Genomic DNA, 24,140 nt, shown 5'->3' with positions numbered 1-24,140 from the left:
TGCTCAAGATGGGTACCCACCATTTTTGCAGTCGTAAAACATGGGCCAGGCATCAAAGACCTGCTGCTTTTTTTTTTCTGCCTTCCTTCAACTAGGTTTAATTTTCTCAGCCCTCATTACGCAAACAGCAGATTAACTGTGTTTACCGTGTGCGCTTTGAGTTGGCAAGTGCCATTTATTTGAGGCTGAAGTGGAGGCGTTGACACTTGACACTTTCCCAGGGCATTCCCTGGAGAGCTGCTGAGCAGGGGATGTGGGTGGGCAGCGACCTCCAACCGCCGCAGGCCATGCAGCTGGTACCCTCTGTCCCCATGGTTCCTGTGGCCTCAGCTTGGCAGCCTGGGTGGTCGCACTGGTGCTTTTGCGTCTGTATGACAGACACAGGCTGAAGTCCACTGCTCTCTAGCCCCTCAGTGAGACTGAGCCAAGTGTGACCTGCTTCTTCTGTCCGACCCAAGTAGGAGGTGACTCCTTCCTGGGACTTCTGGCTTCTGTTAGGAAAGATCTAGACACTGACACGGATGGCTACCAGCATCTTACTTCATGGAAAATAAGTCATTCTGATGGGGAGGGGCAGATCATCAGGCTGTCAGAGCATGGAATGTGATGGGAGTGTGGGGGTAGGCGTGTGAGTGAGTATGTGAGTGTGTGTGTGTATGTGTGTGTGAATGGGTATGGGATGGGCGTGTGAGTGAGTGTGTGTATGTGTGTATGTGTATGTATGTGTGTGTGAGTGGGCATGAGTGTGTGAGTACGTGTACGTGTGTGTGAATGGGTGTGTGAGTATGTGTCTGTATGTGAGTGTGTGTGAGTGGATGTGTGAGTGAGTGTGTGAGTGTATGTGAGTGGATGTGTGAGTGAGTGTGTGAGTGTGTATGTGTGTGAGTGTGTATATGTGTGTGAGTGGGCATGTGAGTGTGTGTGTGTGAGTGTGTATGTGTGCTAGTGTGTATATGTGTGTGAGTGGGCATGTGAGAGTATATGTGTGTGTGTGTGTGTGTGTGTGTGTGTTCCTGGATGTGGGATGGGCATGTGAGTGTGAGTATGTGTGAGTGTGTGTGAGTGTGCATGCTAGTCTGCTGTCTCCAACCTAGAGGAATATTTTACTTGATCTGCCAATTTGAAGAAAAAGGAGCTATTTACCAATATGAAACATGAAGGGCATTTCCTACAATGGTAAACTCCATTTGAAAAAAAACCCTGGGGGGGGGCGGGGCACCCTGCTTCCCATCGTGGTAGGCTCCGGAGTCTCTCTGATGTCCACATATGTGGTCCTCACAGAACTCAGTCTGCAGCCCCCATACAAGCTCTCTACAAACAGAACGCCAGGCAGCTCTGACCCCCACGGCCTCCATCCATCTTCCCATCAGCCTGCCCTTAATTAATTTCGTCAGGAGCCTGTGAACTGTGTCCTTCATCTTCTCTGTGCAGGGTTGGCTTTGGGCCTAAGTACCGTCCATCTGCGGGCAGCGGGTTTTTAACTCCCCAACCCCCTAATGAAGAAGGAACCGGAGCTGACACGGGAGACCCCGCTGCAGGCAGAGACTGAGGGAGACACAGCCTCTCCCCCCTCAGGTCTCTTCCCACCAGTGCTTCAGGCTGCACAGAATTGAAGTTTTTAGAAATGTAGCGCAGAGGTGGGGAGGAGGCGTAGAGTCAGTTACAGGTTTGGTGGCAGCTGTGACCCGAGCTGGGGACAGCGGTTTGTAAAATCAAGGGGAACAGGTTGTATCTCTGGGGAGATGAGGGACTGTGGCGGTGCCTGCATTTTGATGCAGCCAACTGGAATTTGATTACCAACTCAGTGTGGAGAGAAGACATGAGGTTTATTGCTCCCTGTTGAACTCAATGTCGTCTGTGAAGTCCCCGTCATCTAGGGCGAGACCCCAATGAAGTAAATCTGTTCCAGGCTCACCTTCCTCTTCGATTTTATTTAGGAAGCCAGCTGAGCCTCTGGGTGGTGGTGGGGTTTAGGTAGGGTTAGCCAGGCAGTGCTTCCTACCTTTGGTCAGGTTTAATGGTGTCCTAGCGAAGTTTACTATTGCTACGATGAAACACCAGGACCACAAAAGCGGTTTGGGGAGGAACTGGGCAGGGTTTATTCCACTCACAGCTCCATAGAATAGTTCATCGTCAAAAGTGGTGAGGGCAGGAACCTGGAGGTGGGAGACAATGCAGAGGCCATGATGCTGCTTACTAGCTTGCTTTCCGGCCTTGCTCAACCTGCTTTCTTATAGAGCCCAGGACAACCAGGGATACTGCCCCAGCCCCTCACGCTGAGCTGGGCCTTCCCCCATCAATCACTAATTAAGAAAATATGTCTTATAGCTGGCTCTTTTGGAGGCATTTTTCTCAACGGAGGTTTCCTCCTCTCTGATGTCAAGTTGTGTCAAGTTGACCTAAAACCAGCCAGTACAAATGGCGAGCACTGATTTCATGTTTGTAAGACATGTCTAACTATGGGACAGTGTCAATAAGAGGTTAAGAGCCAGGAGCCCAGAGTAGAGAGATCACCACTTGGAGCCAATGGGTGGGAATCCAGTACGGAGCCCATAAGAAGCGCATGCTCCTGCCTCCTGCCACTCAGAATAGAGTCCCAAGAGTCTCAGGGTTCACACCGTTTGTAGGTAAAACAAGAGGAAGCACAGGAAGGTGGTGTCGGTGGTTTCTGTGGGAGGTCCCCAACTCCTCTCTTGTTTCTGGTCACTCCCCTGCAGTAGTTCCCCCAAGTATGTCTGCCACCCTCCATCAAGTTCTTGGGAGACCAAAGCTATCTATAGGACAGCAATAGGCTGGGGCCTCTGAAAGTTTACCATGTCCTGAGAGGAGCGTGTCTTGACCCAGAGACAATATGTCTGTGGTGACAGGGCCAGAGGGACTTCAGAAAAGTGACACCATTTGCTGGGGTTTGGGGACGACAGCTTCATATGAGACATTGGTGAGGACAGGTAGGGAATCAGCATCCCTACCTGTGTGTGACCAGAGTCACACACAGGGCTTTGCTGGTCACATGCATCTTGTGTGGCCCTTCCAATAGCCCTGTGAGAGCATCCCACAGTCTCTCCATTCTATAAACAGGATCATGGAGGCCCAGAGAGGTTCAGCCAGCTGCCTGGGGCTGCACAGCAAGTCTGGTGTATCCCCAGGAAGGGAGCCAGGTGTCATTTGACCCTGCGGCCCCTGGCTCCTTCCCTTTGAGTTCTGTCTGCCTCCACTCTCTGTGCTTTTCTGCCTGTACTGGCTGGTTGTGTGTGTCACCTTGGCACAGGCTGGAGTTATCACAGAGAAAGGAGCTTCAGTTGGGGAAGTGCCTCCATGAGATCCAGCTGTGGAACATTTTCTCAATTAGTGATCAAGGGGAGAGGGAGGTCCCCTTGTGGGTGGTGCCATCCCTGGTCTGGTGCTCTTGGGTTCTCTAAGAGAGCAGGCTGAGCAAGCCAGGGGAAGCAAGCCAGTAAGAAACATCCCTCCATGGCCTCTGCATCAGCTCCTGCTTCCTGACCTGCTTGAGTTCCAGTCCCGACTTCCTTTAGTGATGAACTGCAGTGTAGAAGTGTAAGCTCAATAAACCCTTTTCTCCCCAACTTGCTTCTTGGTCATGATGTTTTGTGCAGGAATAGAAACCGTGACTAAGACACTGCCTGTGATATTTTTCTTCTTAATCTCTGACAGGCAGGAATTTAGAGACACAAAATTAGATTCCCAAAGCAGAGCACATGGGCACATGAAAATATGTATGTATATGTATATATATACATGTGTGTATATATATATATATGCCTGTGAGTTCCTCTCTGTGCTAATAACTAGAAGAGTGGTTTTTTTTTCTTTTAGTGGTCCTGTATACTCTTAGCTTTAAACATCTTAGGTGGTAAAGGTGTTTTAAGAAGAAAATGAGAATGTTCCTCACAATGGAAGTCATCTTCATATATATATGTATGTATGTATATATATATATGTATATATATGTATATATATATGTGTGTATATATACATATATACATCTTCATATATATATGTGTATGTATGTATATATGTATATATATGTATATATATGTATATATACATATATACATATATATATGTATATTGTATATATATATACATATATATATAGAGAGAGAGAGAGAGAAGTGGATGAAGAAGCCCCTTCGAGCTTTTCACCTCTCTGCTCTGTATTGTCCTCCTAACCATCTGTCCATCCTCTGGTTGTCCTCCTGGTTGCTCTTCAGTCCTCATGTGATACCATAAAGTCACAGCCTGGGACCAGCCCTTGCTTCCACTGTCTAGGGTACTGGAGGCAATGTTGCCATCTTGGGTGGACTGTGAGAACTTGATGTAAGACGTGTGCCTTCCAGAGCCTGGAGACTCCGTGTCACCACACGCCTCAGTGTCTTCTTGATGCTTGAGGCTCTGGCTGTCTCTGGGAGGGACCAGAGAGAGTCATCGTTAGTATTCCTGCGAAGAGTCGCCATGGAGAGGTAGCTGCCCTAGTCCAGGGGAGGCTGAGGGTGGCCCAGATCCTCAGCACGGGCTGTTTCCCATGCTGATTGTCTGCCTCAGAGGCTCCCTGATGGCCTGGTACTGGTCTTGCTTTAAAGTGGTCTCAAGGATAGATAGGCAAAGATACAGCTAACCAGGTATGGTGGCAGTGGCACACGCCTTTGGTACCAGCACTCAGGAGGCAGAGACTGGTGAGTCTGGGTGAGTTTGAGGCCAGCCTGGTAACAAAGCGAGTCCAGGGCAGCCAGGGCTCTGTTAGAGAAACTCTGTCTCTAAACAAACAAACAAACAAACAAACAACAAAAAGGAGGAGGAAGAGAAGTTAGACCCCAAAACCACTCTTGGTAGAGAATGGAGGCATGAAGCCAGCCATCTATAGGGGGCGCTAGAGAGCTGTGGGGGTGGAGACACAAGTTGAGAACGGGTTTTCCCTAGAGCGGTGGTTTTCAACCTTCCTAATGCTGCAAACCTTTAATCAGTTCCTCATGTTGTGGTGATCCTGAACCATATTTTGTTGCTGCTTCATAAATGAAACTTTATTACTGTTAGGAATCGTAATGTAAATATCCGTGTGCAGGATAGCTGACATGGGACCTCTGTGAAAGAGTCAGGTGACCCCTGAAGGGGTCACGGCTCACAGGTTGAGAACCGCTGTTCTATAGTCCTTTCTTTGGAACATCATCCTTGGAGGGATCTTGCGGTGGGGTGGGATATGGAGTCAGCTCTTTTGGCTCTTTGCCCCGCCCCCCACCCCACCCACCTCCAACCTCCCACTGGGGGCAGGCAAAAGGCACCAGATCTCATAGAAGATGCCGAGTGTCTGAAAGCCTTTGCAGAATTTGAAAGCAATCAGCCTGAAAAATTCTGGTGTGTTTTCCAGAGTGAAAAACCCGTGCCACAGCTGATCTAAAGATTGCAGGGCAGCGTCCTCCTTGCAGAGACTCACATCTGAATATATATATCTGAATAGATATATATATATATCCTCTGAACTTTGAAAGTGCAGAGAGCGGTCAGCTCGCTCTGGGCTGGCTGGCTCTAAGAGCAGTTTGACCCGGAGTCCTTTCTTGGCAGGGAGATGGAATGCTGTGGGAATTGCTGGTCTAAATGTTTTTCTAGTTTGTTCTTAGACCTCGCTTCTGCGGCCTCTCCAGAAGTCTGATGAGGCTTTGCAAAATGAATTCAGCTCAAACTGACTTAGGCACAGAGGGAACATAATGGTTCCTATAGCCAAAAAAAGGCCTGTGGTGGTAGAATTCAGATCTTGATCTATGGGCTTCACAACGTAAATTTGCCTTTCTTGATGTCTTCATTGGCAGAGCCCTGAGCTCTCCTTAACTCCCTCATGGTGCTAAGGTGGCTGCAGGAGCCCAGTCTGTTCCATCAATGTCCCCAGTTGGGCAGAGTTCTTTTTTCCTCTCAGCCTCTGCTGGAGTCATTGGTTCATCTTGGTCACAGGGCCATCTTTCAATCAATTGCTGTGGCTACAGGAAACTGATGGTCCACTGAGCCACTCATGGGTCACATACCTGAGAGTGAGGAAGGAGCCAGCTTCTTGACCCTCTAGATGTGGGACAGAATTCCTGGCTAGAGGATTGTGAGCTCAAACACTGGCAGCTTGTGCAGTCTGGTGCAGCTGACCCAAGGCTGTCCCCTTCCCCTGACAACCTGAGGAGCGTAGGGTGCTCGACAGAGGCCTGGGTCTCTGCCTGCTAAATGTCCAGGACATATATCCCTGTTGACACTCACAAAATGTCCTTAACCACTCGCATATGCGTTTTGTGGGTCAGTTGACTTAGCTAGGAATCGTGTCCCAATCGGGACACCAGCCTTCCCTTCTTGCCATTGTGGGTCACCCTGCCTTAAGTCCTGGGCTATCACATACCCCTAGGCGCCTATGTAGAACCAAAAGAAGGCATTGTGTGAATTCACATAACAAATGATGCCCAAGAAGAAGGAAGGAGTGGGCCCTGGTCCTGGAAAGGCTCAGTGCAGCAGTGTTGGGGAATACTAGGACAGGGAAGTGGGAAGGGGTGGATTGGGGAACAGGGGGAGGGAAGAGGGCTTATGGGACTTTCAGGGAGGGGAGATCCAGGAAAGGGAAAATCACTTAAAATGTAAATAAAGAATATATCAAGTAAAAAATAAAAGACCCCTCCCCCAAAAGAAGGCACTGTGTGTGTGTGTGTGTGTGTGTGTGTGTGTGTGTGTGAGCGCATGTGTGATCTCTGGCTTAGTCCTTAAGGTCCTTGTGCCTAGCAATACTCTATGCCCAGTGCTCAGCCACAGTCCCCAGTGCCCTTGCCACCAGGAGCTGAATGTGGCATTTGTGGGCAGAAAAGGGATGGGAGCAGGTCATGTGATATCTCTGTCTCTCCACAGGGTGCCCTCTTGTCATCTGCATCATCTCCATATCATCCTCTATGGACAGCTATGGGACAAGTGACAGGTAAGTGACCCTGTGTGCTCTGAGCTAGTGAGTGACAGGCCTCCTGTGGACAAGGGTCTGGAAAGGGCTTCACAGTGCTGATTTCAGATGCCCACATTCACCCTGGTGCAGAGTGGATACCAGCTGGCTCCCCAGGGCCTGGGCAGTGGTGGCTCCTGTGGAAGCCAGAGGCAGGCGGATCTCTGAGTTCGAGGCCAGCCTGGTCCACATACTGAGTTCCAGAACAGCCAGAGCTACACAGAGAAACCTTGTCTGGAAAAAGCAAAACCAAACAAACAACCCCCAACCAACCAAAAAAAAAAAAAAAAAAAAAAAACCCTGTAGTATGGGTATTACTATATTCCAAGATTTGTTTCTTTTTTGCATCTAGTCGTTCATTGTATATGTGTACACATGTGCTTGTATGTACATGCATGTGCGTGTACACACCCTAGCACCCACATGGAGGTTGGAAGGCAATCCTCAGGAGTCAGTTCTCTCCATTTACCTCAGGTCCTGGGGTGTTGACTCAGGTCATCAAGAGGCCCGGTAGCAAGTGCTTTTATCCACTGGGAGTTTTTTAATCCATGTGTTTCTCCCTGAGGCATGGCTCTGGTCACCCATGAAGCCCATGTTGTAGCCTTCAGGCCTTTCTTGGATAATCAGTTCACTGTGCAGCATCCAGTTGAAGAAGTATGTGATTATGCAAATGAACATGGCCTGGGCTATTCAGGCAGATGGGGTCTTAGAGTCCTTGCTTAGCTGGGAGGCCTGGACCACAGGCCCAGGGCAGACAGGCAGGTGGCCAACCAGTTTTCTGAGCCCCACCCAAGGCACCTTCCTGAACAAAATTTGGCTTGCTCTGTCTGCAAAGACCCAAAGCCAGTTCCCGGTGTAGCTTTCTGTTTATTGCAGTAGCGAAACTGAGATGTACTCCAGGCTTTGGCTGGACTCGTCAGAGGTGGCTGACCCTGGCATCAATTCTGAGAAATCCTCTCTGAGAAAGAGACTCATGAGTATCACCATGGGTATGACTTGGAGATGAAGAGTGGGAGTCAGCGTTGGTACCCAGAGCTGACGAATCCTTTCTCTGCGCTGCCCCCCACCCCCACCATTGTTACGGCTGCAGGGCGGAGGTACCTCTGTGGAAAAGGATGTTCAAGTAATTTCTTTTCTTTCTACAGCTGCTGGCTGGCTTTGGGGAGTGGTGCCATTTGGGCTTTTGTGGGCCCGGCTCTGCTGGTCATTGTGGTAAGTCATCTCCCCCCCCCCCCCCCCCCCCCCCGGCCCCACTTCATGGGCCCCACAGACAGGTCAGGCAGGGGCAGGGCCATTTGAGCTGTGCCAGGCTCCCTGAAGACATACCCCAAGATACAACCTCAAACTGCTTGCCTCTTGTTTAAGTGTGCTGTTTCTCACCCCCAGGGGGTGAGCGACTCTGAGCTTTGGTCACCCACAGCCTCAGGAAGGCCCTGAGTTGGAAGCAGCCCCAACAAGGCCTCAGTGTGCCACCTCCACTGAGCTCAGACCCAGAAGCATGCACAGACTTCTCAGAGAGTCCCAGCACTCCAAGGCTGGCATGTTTGAGGGACTCCTGGGGACCCCACACATAAGTGAAGAGTCAGAGATAAGTGAGAATGGACAGGGACACAGAGACCAATATTTAGCTACAGAGCTCCACACGGGGCACCCGCCCATGGCTGAGGAACTCTTTGTCTTCCCTGTGGCTGTTCTCTGTGGCAGTGCCACACAGGGTTAGCGAGCAGCCAGACCCATGCAGCATTCTCGTAACCATGGCTACCTCCTCCCGCTGACCTCGGTGCCCGTGTGATGATGCTCATGTCTGAGGATGTAGGAGTTCACAGACTATTTGGTGTAGTCATAGGGGTCAGGACACCCACCTCCACACACACACCCTAGGCAAGGCTTCTTGCCTAGTCTGAGTCATAATTAGTCATAATTGACGTTCCAGAGATCCTGCCCTTTTCTGTACTATCTTTGCAGGGTATTCTGTCCTTTATAGGTCCCAGAGGGTGGGGGGCATTGTTAACCAATTCCAAAGGATACCCCTTTGTAGAGCATCAGTAAGCTGATCTGCTAACCCTAAGATGGGGGTATCCAAGCCCTACCCTGATAGCAGGGTACCTCCTATCTCAGGTGACACCAGACTTCACGTCTCACCAGATAAAGGATGGGGTGACTTCATCTGAGGGCCACACCCTCCCTCCATCTACTCACACACTCCAAAAGGCTCATAACCCCGACCCTCTCCTCTTTTTTTTCCATCTGTGAATCCATGTGGCCACCCCCATTCAGTGGCACTGGTTGAGGCAGGACCCTGGTGGTTAATTATAAAGGAATCAGAGTGACAATGGAAACGCCTCTGATGCCCTCATGCTAATGGGCACAATGGTGCCTTCTTGGCTGAGGGTTTACAGAGAGCAGCAAGTGGACTGTCATTGCAGTGCCCTTTGGGGCAGTGAGGCCAGGCACCGTCAGTATGCATGTGTGTCTTGCTGTACACATGACCACTGTGGTCCTAGCTACTGTTTGTTATGCTTGAGGTACTTTTTTTTACGCTGGACACTTTGCTCTGCAGGGTCTATAGGCCTCGGGGCTCTGGAAGTAATCTCCTCTGTTCTTGGTGGGATATGGGGTGGAGTGGGGGACCATGCTAGCTTTGAGGTTACTAGCTAGTCTGGGGTCCTGGCTGAGGCTGGCTTGGCCCAGGAACCATGTTTATAGGTCAGTTCCCTGAGGTAATCTGTGGCTCCCAGGGCTTTGTTAGAACGATCAAACTTACATAGCCTCTTGGAAAAAGGAACCTCAAGGAACTGGAAGCTGTGACCCAGCAGGGAGGATCACAGGGAGGATCACAGGGTCTAGAGAGGGTCCCATTCAGCATGGTGGGAATCACCTTCAAAGAGGGCGGTAAGATCTAAACTAGGGATGAGGTAGAGCCAGGCTAATAGGGGAAGCTTTAAGCATCCCATGGTGTAGCTGAGGACTTGAGGTTAAGAATGGCCGACGCTCGCTCGGAGAAGCGAGCAGTGTGCTTTAGGTAGCACAACTCCTGGGAGTCATAGCCAGGGCTGTGCGAGCCTGGGACACTCCTCAAGGGTATTGAGTTTCTGATGCTAGGGTGAGAAGGAGCTGCGTCCAGCGCCCTTAAGGCACTGCGTGTTAATATCAGCGGCAGAGGCTTGGCGATCACAGCTTGTAAACCCTCCAGGTTGCTCTGGTGATGGCTAATGTCGGGTCATCCATCGGGGTCTTCCTGTACAGTGGGGACATGGCAGAAGCTGAGACGGAGGTGCAGAAAACCTCTGAGGCAGGGGTTCTCAACCTAATGGGTTGCAAAGTCTTTGGTGGTGGTGGGGCGTCTAGTGCCCAACGACCCTTTCTTAGGGGTCCCCTAAACCCATCAGAAAACACAGATATTTATACCACGACTCATAACAGTAGTACAATTCCAGCTATGAAGTAGTAACAAAAATCATTTTATGGTTGGGGGTCGCCACCACATGAAGAACTGTGTTCACGGTTAGAAGCGTTGCGCATTAGGAAGGTTGAAAACACTGCTCTAAGGGATCCCCGGGTAAAGGGCAGGCACATGACCTTGTCTATTTTGAGGTTGGGTTTTGGGCCACAGGCACGCCCACTGATTTATAGTGTGTTTGCAGCTGCTCAGCAGTGTTGAGACATTCTGTGGCAGACACTGCGGCCTTCAGAGCCGAAAGTATTTACTACCCAGCCCTTGGCCAGAGAGAGAGAGAGAGAGTGAGAGAGAGTGAGAGAGTGAGAGAGAGAGAGAGAGAGAGAGAGAGAGAGAAAAGTTGGCTAATTCCAAATGCTCATGAGTGGGGGTAGGGGTGGGGCGGGAGAAGGGGCATGTGACAGGGTTCTGCTGACTGCCACGCCTCCGGCTGGGTCCTGTTGTAGAGACCGGATGGCATTTTGTGCCCCACCCCCCCACCTCAGAAGCTGGTGGGATTTGTACCCTCCTGAGCCCTGCCCCCATTCACCCAGGAGTGCTCCGCCTTACTTCCAAATGAAGGAAGCAAGTTTTGGATGTCAAGCGTGGCCTGACCCCATTTGGGTAAAAGCTCTCAGTGGGCACTTATTCTCCTGCAAGAGGGAAATGGCAGAGAAAATGTGGGGCGGATACTCCTGAATGGCGGCTCCCTGGGGAGCCGTGTGGGGGGGGGGAATGGCTGCACCACGCTTAGACTTTGTCTGCATCTAAAAACACTCCACAAGGCTAGCACGGTTTTAAAGATTTACTTTTATTTATTTATTTATTTATTTATTTTGCGTATGCGTGCCCAGGGAGGCTGAAAGCTGTTGGAGCCTCTGGATTACCGGCAGTTTTCAGACACCCAGTGCAGATGGTAGGAACGGTTTCAGGCTCTTCGCAACCACCTCGAAAGTCCAGACAGGGTTTCTCTGTGCAGCCCTGGGACCTTGCTGTGTAGATTACACTGCTCTGGAACTCAGAGATCTACCTGCCTCTGCCTCCTGAGGGCCGGAATTAAAGGCGTGTGTGTCACTTTGCGGGGATGGCTTGCAAACTTTTCAAGTAAAGCTTTTTTAGAAAGTAGGGTGCTTCTGTCAGAGTATTGGCTTCATGTGTTGCTAGTGAGGGCTGGCCTGAAGGCTTAGGAGGTTGTGGGCAGTAATGGGGCTCCTGTGGGTTTCCTAGGCTTTGAGATAAAGAGAAAAGCAGAACCACCCTGATGGGGTCAGCATCAGGACCTGCCCCCTCCCCCCCCCATCCAATTTGATGATGTTAAATGTAGCCCTGACCAATAGAGCAGCAGTACTCCAGGGCTTTAACTGCCCAGGTTCTGGCAAGAAAGTGCCGAGGAGCAGGGACTCGAATGAAGACCATTATTCTCTTACTGTCACAGAGGCCAGCTATCTGAAATCAAAGGCTCAGCAGGCTGGCCCCCTGGACTCTCTCTCTCCTTGGCCATTGGCCTGTGTGAGACCATAGCTGCTTGATTACAACCTATACGAATGGCCTCAGTATGACATCATTTTTCTGAATGCCTCACCTCACCTCAACATGCAGTGATATTGTAACATTATGGGATAGAAGCTTGGTCACAAAGGAATGCAAGTCAGCCCAAAGAACTTGGATGCTGACACACACACACACATACACACACACACACATACACACACATACACACACCACCCCCCAGCCATGACAAAAGACTTCAGGGAGGGAATAGGTATGGTCACACAGAACCCTGCTTCTCCGCTGGGGGACCTCGGAGTGCCACCTGCACCCCACCAGGAGAAGGCAAGGCCAAGTCTGATCTGGGGAGTCCACAGTGGTTTCCGGTCTCCTCTCTGGGTACCTGGGTTCCATAGGTATAAACCTGGGGTCTACGGGTCTGTCTTTCTCTTCCCGCATCTGTGTGCAGGGTAGAAAGAGCAAAGGCAAGGCCTGGGATAGATGGAACTAGTCTGATTCCAAAGTCTGAGAGGCTGGAGAAGAATGCCTTCCCAGGGAGATTTAGACCTGACTCTTTAACATGAGGTTCTTCCCCATGACGATCTGTAATAGGAGATGACCCTTGCTTGTTCAGACTGGTTTATTCCATGGTGGATGTGAATGCATACATCTTACTCAGGGTGAACCAGGGATTACATACCTTTGCGGAAAGGAACGCCCAGGAATTGAAGCTGAATGCTCTGGGCCTACCTAGATCCCTCATTAGCATGGAGAACTCCAGGTGTTTGTGCTATGTGACTGATTGTCATGGTCCTCCCAGTGAGGTGCCGTGGTTCCGAGTTTCAGATCAGGTACAGAAATGGATAGGGAGTGGCCCGACTCCAGCTGATCTCAAGTCTCTGAGACGTCCAGGGTCTGAGCTCACTCAACCTTACCAGTTCCTCTAGCTGGTGACATAGCCCAATTGCTCTACAGGGTATTGCAGCCTGTGCCCCACAGTGGCCTGGTCTGTGTCTGTCCCAACCAGAGAAGGGGGACAATGGCTCCAGGAGGTCTGAGAAAAAGAAGAGATTCTGGGTTCTTAAAGTCCTTATCTTCCCGAGAAGCCAGGTATAGATACATGAATATGTAGCTGTAGATACAGAGCTATAGGCCCATAGATCCATGAGGCCATACACAGAGATACAGGTGCATAGATCCATGCTACACCAAGCTATAGGCCTACAGATCCACAAAGCTACAGGCCCATAGATCTACAGATTCACAGAGCTGCAGGTTCAGACATATGTTGATACACGAACTACAGGTATAAGCCCACAAATACAGACATAGAGATACAGGCCCATCGATGCACAGATTCACAGAGTTGCAGGCCCATAGATGCACAGATTCACAGAGCTGCAGGTCCATAGATGCACAGATCCACAGAGCTGCAGGCCCATAGATGCACAGATCCACAGAGCTGCAGGCCCATAGATGCACAGATTCACAGAGCTGCAGGCCCATAGATGCACAGATCCACAGAGCTGCAGGCCCATAGATGCACAGATCCACAGAGCTGCAGGTCCATAGATGCACAGATTCATAGAGCTGCAGGCTCATATATATTGATACACAGAACTACAGGCATAGGTCGACAAATATAGACACAGAGCTACAGGCCCACAGATCTACAGATTCACAAAGCTACAGGCCCATAGATCCACAGATATAAAGAACTATGGCTACATAGATCCGTGGCTACACAGAGCTGTAGGCACATAGACACGTTATAGCCAAAACTATAGGCACATTGATCAATGCTGTATAGAGCTATGGACCCATAGATTCATGGCTACACAAAGCTACAGACACATAAGTCAAGAGCCACATGCAAGGCTATACATAGAGTTCCCAGGCAGACCCTGGGATAGTGGGATATAGATACATAACAGAGAGGACCATATATACATATACACCATATACATATACACATATAATGTCTGTGTATGTATGCAGATGTGGATAATTTTTCCATGTAAAATGCTTATGAACATCCCTGGGTTTCACCCCCACAAGCTCCTGGATTGCCTTGAGTTGACAGAGCTGCAAAGCCTGGCCCAATGCCAGAGGCCCCAACTCCCCTTCCTCCTTCCTCCCCAGAAGTCACCATGATCTTTGCCTGGGTCGTCCTGGCCTGTGGGCTCTATTTTGAATGTCTGGTGTGTGTGCAGTTCTAGTCTTCTCTTCTGAAACACAGCTTGGAATTGTCTCTCCGGTGTTTGCCCTGAGTAGCTTGTCCGCATCCTGAGAGGTCCTGCAAATCAAGGCCAAGCCCCTGATAGCCACCTCACACAGCTCATTACCAAGCCAGGCCTTTCCAGGTCTGCTAGAGTGTGGGCCAGAGTGAGCAGAGTGTGGCCAAGGGGCCAGGCCCACTCTCTTTTGTATTCTAGATTACGGGGTTCAAAAGCCACTGTCTCACTATGCAGGTTCAAGACCGCCCTCTCCCAATGCCACTGCCTACAGGATGGTCTCCGCACAGTAACAGATGCAACACCACAGACATGTAGATAAGTCAATACAGATACGGTGGACCAGGTCCTATGTCTCCAGATGAAACCAGACACCCTGGCTATATTGAGGGCAGAAACAGAACCCAGGAAAACCCGATAAAAAGAGATATGGTGACGAGTTAGGACAGAGAGCAATATGAGGGGCTTTGCTGCTGTTGGTATGCTGTGTAGTTCTTGACAAGATCAGTCCCTAAAATCTGGGAAGCGATTGCTGGCCACATTTACATATTTCTGAAACACTCTGTTGTGAGTCCACAGTCCTGTCAGCAGCCTGGTTTAGGAAACATAGAAAGACAGAGCTAAGTCTCTGATCTTTGATCTGAGGAGGTCTGAGATGAAATCACCTTCAACAGTGTCCAGAGGAGGTGCTGTGACCCTGAGCTCATGTGGCCTGCTCATCGTGATAGAGCTTGTAGACTCACACAAGGATCTGGGTAGTGTGACCTCTGACCTCAAACAAGGTTCTCAAACTCCCTCCCAAAGGCAGAACCCCACTGGCTCTCTCTGAGTTGGTCCCTGAGAACTCAGTAGAACCTAACTTTGTGACCCCCAGGAATGCTGTTGACATGTTCAAACACTCGAAAAAAATGAGTTTCAGGTAATTTTCCTTTTAATTTTTAATTGCTCCAAATTAAAAAAAAGTAGCTAGGCAATTTGATATTTAAATTTGTTAACAGACATGGTTGAGAAGAAATCTTAGGAATATATGGAAAAAATCAGAATATATGAACAATCTGCCTGTGTCTGTCCTCTAGTGTGAACTCTCCCCAAGGGTACTAGCTTTTCCATCACCATGATTTTTCTACAGATTGGGCAGCTCCAACTGTATGTTCACCCCAATAGTGTCTCCTCCTGGGGACACAGGATCTCAAGGCTTTAGGCAGCAAGAAGGGCCAGGGCTGTGTCCTAGGTATGACCTACAGGGTCCACATCTGTAATCCACCAGTACATAACCGTTTGCCTCTAACCATCAGCCAGCAGGCTTTGCAGGTGCGTGAGGTAGCTGGGCTACACATCCCCCAAGTGAAAGGGGCAGGCTGGCAGCATGCCAGCGGGAATGGGGCACACTCTGCGACCACCACCCCCCTAAATCAGGGGAAAGGCAAGAAGAATTGTGTGGTTAAAACTCCAGCACTCTGGAAACGGACCAAAGGTATACAAATGAAAAGGCACGGCAGGTGGGCCGGAAGGGTCTGGGACGTTGTGACCTGGAGCTGCTAGCTCTCCATCCTCCCTCCATGACACAGAGGGTGCTCTGTGGGATATGGGGCACACAGCCTGTGGGGGACGGGAGGAACCATGACTGAAGATAGCAGGATGCTCTCAGGCGTCAGTGACGGTGGTAGTCTGGAGGTGACACTCCCGCCCCTGGAATCAGTCACCCTGAATAGCTTATCCATGTACGAATATAACTAAGTCTAAAAGCCAGTGACCCATCACCCCCACAGTCTCTCTCTCTCTCCTTGCTCCTGTCAAACGCAGTTTTCTGGCCACTGTCATCTGTTGTAGGAAGGCGGGAGGGCGGCCGAATGACTGGACACTGCGTGACTCTGTGCTCGCTGGCTGTGCATTAACCTCTCCCATCTTCTCTGACCTTGGGAGACTCTGTTGTTACCCAGGGCAACAGGCGTGAAGGGAAGGTGATGGTTAAGCTTTTGTTCATGTCTGATGTTAGTATAAGCAAGAGTCTAGACAGGACAGGCAAGCGAGGGACCCACAGCGCCTCAGCGCCTCTTTTTTTTTTTTTCTTTTTTTTCTTTTTTTTCTTTTTTCTTTTCCCTGGGAGCAGCCTAGCACAGACCCAGAATTGTCTCATCTGAAAACCTCTAACAAAAGGCTCTGGATGACTGATGGGAGCTGGGAGGAGACAGAGGGAAAAGGCTAGAGTGGAAAAGTACCAGCTGGCACCAGAGACGGGGGAAGCATCTCGCATTCCCCCCAAATCAGGCATTCTATGCTGGGGTGAGGGTGGGGGCCTTGGAGTGGCCTGGGACTCATCCGCCCACCTGGGCTACTAATGCAGGCACGCTGCGCAAGGCTGTGGGCTTGGCGGGCTTGGCATCCAGCCTCTCTAGGATCGCCAGGATCGGGGCTGCTTACCAGGCTGGAGAGGCCAGCAGCTTCTCTGCAAGGCCTGATGGGGAAGACTCTTGTCAGTTCTAAGGTCGTGAGCCTGTAGTTGGTTTCATGAGAGTCACGATGGATGATTTTAACACTCTGGCCACACATAGCTCTCACACCCCTTCCCCCTCCCCCCACCTCCACCTCAAGCAGAGAGAGACTGGGGGAGGGGTCACATACATTCCTTCCCCCCTCCCCCTCCCACCCAGTCCCACCTTGTCCCTTAATATTTAGGGTCCAGGAGAGCGGCTAGGTGAGGGGGGAGCTGAGTGAGAGTGTGAATCCCGGAAGTGCTGACTTAGCATGGGAGGCACCCAGCAGGTCCCTACCCAGGGGCCGGGACTGGAGCAGGGTCAGGGCTGGGCACAGATAACACCCAATACGGCTTTCAAGCATCACGTTGTGTGGGCGATGAGAGCCGGCTGCCACATGTGGACCAGACAAACGGGGCATCTCTTCCTTGCCTGCTTGTTGGCAGCAGCCGGTCCTGCTCATCCAGAGATTCCCAGGAGCCACAGAGGGGTCCAGGGTCAAGCGGAGTGAGCGGTCATGAGATGAGCTTTGTTTGAGCTTGTCCATCTGACCCCAAAGGTCCCACTCGTGCTTTTTGCTCCGATGCTGTTGGGATGAGAACCGAGTCCTGGCTGTGTCTGTGTTTGCTCAGGAGCATACAGAGAGGCAGGCTTATGTGGCATCTGTCCTGTTCAAAGCCCCAAGACCTGCCTTGAATTTATTCTCTCTGCGTTCCCTGTTGGCTAAGGAGTTGCTACTGTGGGGCAGGTTCCAAGGTCCTACAGAAAGGTCTGGCTCCTTACTGTCTCCCTCTTTCCCCCAATGTTGCAGGTCAACATTGTCATCCTGGTTGCTGTGACAAGGGTCATCTCCCACATCAGCACCGATAGCTACAAGATACACGGGGACCCCAGTGCCTTCAAGTGAGTTGACCCCAACCATTCATATCCCGTGGGGGCTACTGAAGGCTTCAAGAGGGACAAACAGTGTTGCTCTCCAGGGCTAGCACCTGGGCCTTCAGCTGGCTTTGCATCCTCAAGGCCTACATGGACAGCCTTTGGTTTGGGTCCTTATTCTGTTACCTTGGTGATGCAAGGTCCCAGGGCAGCCGTGGGGGCCATGTATAGATACCCTCCTGGGATGTCTTCAGCCAGAATCAGAGTCAGCTGGAAGGTGATAAGAGGACTCTGGATAGGAAGATCTGAGTCCTAGTTTCTACAGCAATGGGTCCCTCTGCCCTTTGCTTCTTCCTTCACAGTGGAAAGGGAATAACAGGACCACAGGATGCCTTGTAGGGGAAAATCCAAGTAAGCAGTGGTCCACACGTGCTGGGTTGCCACTAAGGAAGGAGGGAATCTTTGGAAGTAACTGTATCCCATAGGACTGATATGCCACTCGAGGCTGTCTGGATTCCTGGTGACAGCAAACATCAGAAAAACCTATGCCAATTGAATGTGGCAGAGGGAGACACAGCGGCCGTGAAGTCTGGATCCTGGTAGAGACCCCGTTCACAGAGATGCTATCTCCTGGGCTCAGTTTCCATTTTGAGCCTCTCTTCCTCTGTAAGGGCTTCACGCCCAAATCCACACTGCCCTGCTAGAGGCAGAACAGCAGCGGCCAGAGTGTCTCCCTTCTTGTTTAGAGGTTGGGGTATGGGACTGTGGTGACAGTGGCCAGGCCTTGTGCCTAGTGGGGTGGGATTCACTCATGAGATTCAAGAACCCAAGGATTCACAGCTCTCCTTGACCATAGAGAACTGTACGCACCCTGAACCCTAAGGATCAAGGCTCAGGACCACTCACAGGTGACTTGGGAGCTCTTATAGAGACAGCTAGGATGTCAGGATGCTGGCATCCTGTGACTTTAAAAATGGAGCAAAAACCATCTATAAGCCACCACAGATCAATGAGATAATTACTCTAAACACCGTAAATTAACTTGACAAGTGGAGTCAGCTCCCTTGGGCCTTTACTGCCCCTGGAACCTTCTAGGCTGTGCCTGAATGAGGAAGTAAGCCCATGAGGGTCAGGGCCATTTCTGTTCATCTTTTGTCTGAGGGATGGGGGAGCCTGGGGTTGGCCTCTGTCCAATGTTACCCTGACCAGGATGGGGCCTGTTCCACCTCACTCTGTCCTCAGGGGTCAGGGTCACCAGTCTGTCACTGGTGCTCATACCCAGCCTAGACTTTGCTCTTATCTTAGCCTGGCACCTACACTACTAAGGTTGGCACTATGCCCAGGATACTTATACTTCTACCACGCTCTTCCACCCACTGCCTCTCCCAGAGCCCAGGCAGGAGGTGTTTTTATCACCTAGCTTCCTCTGCAGAAGAGCCACCAAGCACTGGCCCTGTTTGGGCTCTGAGGAGCTTCAGAGATAAGTGTATCCTGGGATAGCAGGTTGGTGTCAGCAGGTCCACTGAGGAAGCCACTGCCCACTATACCCTCATTGTCCCCAGACAAGCCAATGTCATTCCCCACTGAGCCATTTCATCTCACAGCAGACGTGGTACCCTTAGGTCCTCCTGACCTGGTTTGCCTGCCCGCTGCCTACATGGGGGTCACCGTCTCTGTTCCAGGTTGACAGCCAAGGCTGTGGCTGTGCTGCTACCCATTCTGGGGACCTCATGGGTGTTTGGGGTGCTTGCTGTCAGTGATCGGGCCCTGGTCTTCCAATACATGTTTGCTATCCTCAACTCTTTACAGGTAAGAAAAGCCTGTAGGAAAAAATAAATAAAATAAAAGCTGGGAGGTGGTAGGGCCTGCCTTTAGTCCCAGCACTTGGGAGGCAGAGGTAGGCTGATTTCTGAGTTCAAGGCCAGCCTGGTCTACAGAGTGAGTTCCAGGACATCCAGGGCTATACAGAGAAACCCTGTCTTGGAAAAAAAGAAAGAAAGAAAGAAAGAAAGAAAGAAAGAAAGAAAGAAAGAAAGAAAGAAAGAAAGAAAGAAAGAAAGAAAGAAAGAAAGAAAAAAGAAGGAAAGAAGGAAAGAAAGAAAAAAAGAAAAGCCTGTAGGCTAAGAGGCATGGGACATCACAGGCATGGGACACTGACAACTCCCATCATCCCAGGCAGGTTAAGAGGGAGTCCAGTGCCCTCTGCTTGGAAATTGGGGAGATGATTGGGCTTTTTGTCTTTCCCCGAATGGAGTCATCTGGAAATTCCCCTTCCCTGGGGCTGCTGACCTCAGGCTCTGGGTCACACCAAGCCTGCCTCCTCCCCCACTGTGAGCTGTGCCCACGCCAACCTCAGGCTTCTGTGATGGAGGGCCCTTGTGTCAATGCACGGTGATGATCATGTCTTCCCCCCTTCCTTCCCAGGGCCTCTTCATCTTTCTCTTTCACTGTCTCCTGAACTCAGAGGTACGTCCATCTCCTACCCCTCACCCCCGCTCCAAGTAGCTTTTTAGAGAGAAGGGTAGCGTTGTCTAGGGTAATATAACCTCTGTCAGGCTCTGCATAGGAACCAGATGTTGACATCGGTACCCACTTTGATACTCCCGCCCTTATGCTGGGTGCTTGGGGCTTGGGTAGCAGCGAGTCTCTCAAGGCTGTCTGTTGCTAATGACCCCCTCAGGGTTTGATGTTTCAAGTTCTGAAGATCCTTCTATGACTTCTCCTTCTGCCTTTGAAGGTAAGAGCTGCCTTTAAGCACAAGACCAAGGTCTGGTCCCTCACGAGCAGCTCGGCCCGCACCGCCAACACGAAGCCTTTCAGTTCAGACACCGTGAGTCAAATGAGACCCCTGAGTCCCTTCCCTTTGCTCCACTAACCTCTTCCAAACGCCTTCCTCCTTCCTCTCACCATCTTCAGAGCTCTAGTTAGTGTGCCTGTTACCAGGACCAGCCATACTGCCAACAAGCCTGCTTCGCAGGTGGGCACAGCCTCTGCTTAATGGAGGATGCATGCTGCTGGAAGCCATCTTTAAAGACAGCTCTCTGCCCATAGCTCCCTCTCCTCCAGGCCCCTGGAAGGGCCTTGCCTTCCACATAATCCACTTATTAGCCATCTACTAACCCCTTGTTCTAGAGCAGTGGCTCCCACACAGTCGTGCTGTGGCAACCCCTCACCGTGAAATTTATTTTCATTGCTACTTCATAAGTGCAATGTTGCTACTGTGATGAATCAGAGTGCGTAATCTGATATGCAGGATGTCTGATATGCAACCCCTAAGGGGGGAGGAGCCACAACCCACAGGTTGAGAACCACTGGTCTAGTGGTTCCTTCCCAGATGGCACTAGGCCAAAGTATCACTGACTCGTGGTCAAACTCCCACCTCGGCCATTCGCCTAATGGCCATTGTCTGTCCCTTCACGGAAATGAACTCAGTGAGAGCAAAGATGAGGCAGAGCTTTGTGGAACAGAAGTTCCTGGAGCATGGCATCTCCCACGAGGAGAACTTGCCTGACTGGTGAGGTGCCAAGAACCTGGGCTTGGTAAGGCAGGAACCTTCACAGGGTGGCTCTGGTCTGGACTCTCTGGGTGTCCAGAGCCTTGGGTCTCAGAAGGGCCTTCCCCCATCCTCACACAACACCAGACCCAAACCTGTTTGCACTCCACGGAATGAGTTCGACCTCTCGAAACCGTCTTCACACCTCTTTCTGTGGTTTGTAGGTCAACGGGACCCGGCCAGGCACGGCCTCTACAAAGCTAAGCCCTTGGGACAAGAGCAGCCATTCTGCCCACCGTGTTGACCTCTCCGCTGTGTGAACAGGGCGGCTACCGTTCAAAAGAAGTGCCTTCCCCGAAGCTGAGAAAAAAAAATGTAGACCCTGCCTCCATTGTGGGTCTCTCTCCTCCTTGATGCCTTGGCCTGGGATAATGGCTGCTACCTATGACTGTGCCCAATGCCCTGCCTGGCACTGCAAGTGGACTCAGGGTGGTGTGGCCAGCGATGAAGTGGCCCTCCTTCCCTGGTGTGGTAGGCACTTCTGTCCTCTGTGGACACCAGAGTGTAGAGTAGCCCATGGTGACCACTAAGTCCGGACCTCCCCTGTTACCATGTGCCCAGAGCATCATACCAGCAAGGCTGCGTCAAATGAAATGTAAAGACGGGGCTACGAGAAGACATGGGCTCAGCCTTGAAGGAGACTCTGAGTCCTGAGGGGTATTCAGTGTCCTATGTCTCTCCAGAGGGTTGATAGGTGGTAGCCAAGCCATGCGGGGGGAATGAAGCCAGCACCAAATTGGGATGTCCATCTTCACACAAGGGGACAGACACTATTTGAGCCACCACCCACCCTCGCTGTACAACCAGTTCTGGGCTCTCCGCCTTTGCCTGTTCAGAGTCACCCACTATCTCTCCTGTGGAGCTTTGTGAAGACAGTCTAATAGGAGCAACTTCACAGGGACTGAAGTCTATTCTCTGCAAGCTATTCCTCAATGGACCTTAAGTCAGCCTTAGAAAGTCCTTTTCAAACACAAGCGTCTCTACTGTCCACAACCTCCTCAGCGGCTGAGCTCCCCTGCTGGGTATCCCCCTGCATCTGCCTCACCGGGCTTTCTGGGAAGGTAGCTTCCCCTAGGATATGCTTTCTCATTATTTAGACATGCCTCCTCCGTGTAAGAGCCGGCAGGCACCTAGACAGCTCAGCCAAAGGATGGCCCTCATGAGACACACCCGACCAGCCACGTGGCAGAGGCTGATTTCTTCCCAGTACGGGGCCACACCAAGTCTCTCCTGCTGGCCAGGGTAGCCTCCAGTAGGTGTTTGGTTTGGCGTGAGTGGACAGAAACAGACTCAGCCCTGGGGCATACAGTCATTGTGACAACAGCTTGTAAACAAGGTCCTGATGGAGGTGGGGATCCCAGAGGAGCAGGCTGTGAAGGGCCGACCAGCCTGACAGGAACCTAAGTGTCTGTGACATGCACAGTCCAGACGGCCAGTCTGGCCCCAATACTGGAAAACTCTCACTCCCCATGAGATCCCTAACACCCCAGAGCCTCTTCTTACGGCCACGCCTTATTTGACTTTAGAGTATGTTTCTGCTCAGTTCTATGGGCCTTTTCAGCTTAAATGTTCACTTTTCTTTTCTCCACTGTAATGAAGTAGAGCCACGGCCTGGCAGAGCCAGGCAAGCACTCCACACTGAGCCACACCCCAGCCCCTAAGTGACAACTTCCTACAGGCATCCAGAAGCCACAAGGCCATGAGACCAAACTTTGTTCTGGCTAAGCCAGGACTTAAATCTATCAGTCAAACAGGACCCTGTGGCCTACCCTCCTACAGCCCCCTTTGGACAATGCAGGCCGAGGCCATGCTGAGACTCCGTATCTCGTGACAAAGTCCTGTCTATAGAATGTGGGTGGTATCTGCTCAGCACCTCACCCTTCCTCAGACCAAACACCGGCGACCCAGGGTCCCATCTGCCCTGCTGAGCTCCTGGTAGTGAGAACACTGTATCCCTCCCATGCATGCTGGGCTCCCACTAAGGCCAGGCAGACCAGGCCAGTCCTTTAGTCCAGTGGGATTCTCAGTTTCTGGCTTTTTTTTTTTTTTTTTTTTTTTTTTTTTGTAATGCTCGCTCTTATGTAGCTGATATATCCAGGGAAGTCAAGAGTAAAACCTGCCTCAGCTTCCCGTCTCCAGTGAGTGAAAGTGTGTGGTTTATTTATAGGCTCCCGACTCTGGCTTCTGCAATCATTTGTTATCTATGTATAATTTGGCCCTCCCATAAATTAGGAAGAATGGTGTGTGCGAGTCATTTACAGCACAGGGAAGATGATGAGTCGCTGCTAGAGTGAAGACATGTTGTGATTTTGATGAAATAAACTCTTAATGTCCTTAACTAGTCTTGAGCTTCACAATCTGTGGTTAGTGGTACCCGAACAGGATGGCATCTCCAACGTTCAATCACTTACTATAGATGCAGTATATTCCAGCCCAGGTGTCTGTATCACAGGGGGCGGGATGAGCACCTCGGACTTGGGAAGGAAGGGGTAACTGGGTAACTGTCTGGCTCGGGTCCTCCTAGGCTGATTGGTGCACAAGTATCGACAGTCCTTCTGAATGCATTTCCTCATTGGCTGCGACAGACGGCTTCTTTATGCCGCTGAAATTAGCTGTCCATGGTAGAGCAGGGTTTGGGTTAATACTTGAGGGTTTGGCTGGTGTGCAAATACTTGGTTGATCCCACCAGCCTCACTTTATGCTGAATCCTAGTAGCCATTCATCGGCCAATGGGTTGTAAGTTACAGTCATAGTAAGAGATTAATAGTAGTGGTAGTGATTGAAGAGCTATACTAACATCAGGAGAGGTGTGACTCTGATCTGTGAGGCCAACTGAAGCAGGTTGGTGACCTGGGCGTCACCGTAACATAGCGTCAGCCTTCCAGAGACTCACTATTTGATCCAATCACTGTTGAACTCATGACCAAGGCTGCTGCGTGATCAGCAGGTGGAAGCATTTATAGCATGGGTGTGGCAGACAGGCAAGCAGGGGACTTACATGGCATGGACACAAACCTAATGGGCAGAAAGCATATACAAACTGCACAGATGCCATATACTAATGGGCCTGTCGTGGATATGGTGAGGGGTGTGCTAGACTGATTGATAG

General features: G+C 50.8%; 1 protein-coding gene across 1 annotated transcript in view; it reads left to right on the top strand.

The window, feature by feature from the left end:
- Adgrd1 (adhesion G protein-coupled receptor D1) overlaps positions 1-23,079 on the top strand; it is a 119,925-nt gene extending 96,846 nt beyond the window's left edge. The window contains exons 19-25 of the mRNA XM_052168618.1: positions 6,886-6,952; positions 8,116-8,182; positions 17,414-17,505; positions 19,161-19,287; positions 19,903-19,944; positions 20,216-20,308; positions 21,196-23,079. Of these exons, the coding sequence (XP_052024578.1) occupies positions 6,886-6,952; positions 8,116-8,182; positions 17,414-17,505; positions 19,161-19,287; positions 19,903-19,944; positions 20,216-20,308; positions 21,196-21,291 (584 nt within the window). The 3' untranslated portion in view covers positions 21,292-23,079. The remainder of the gene's footprint in view (positions 1-6,885; positions 6,953-8,115; positions 8,183-17,413; positions 17,506-19,160; positions 19,288-19,902; positions 19,945-20,215; positions 20,309-21,195) is intronic.
- The last annotated feature ends 1,061 nt before the right edge of the window (positions 23,080-24,140 follow it).

The sequence above is a fragment of the Apodemus sylvaticus genome, chromosome 22 (assembly GCF_947179515.1).
Source record: "Apodemus sylvaticus chromosome 22, mApoSyl1.1, whole genome shotgun sequence".
NCBI classification, from domain to species: Eukaryota; Metazoa; Chordata; class Mammalia; order Rodentia; family Muridae; genus Apodemus; species Apodemus sylvaticus.
The sequence above is the reverse complement of the archived record's forward strand: the minus strand, read 5'-3'. Positions and strand labels throughout refer to the sequence as shown.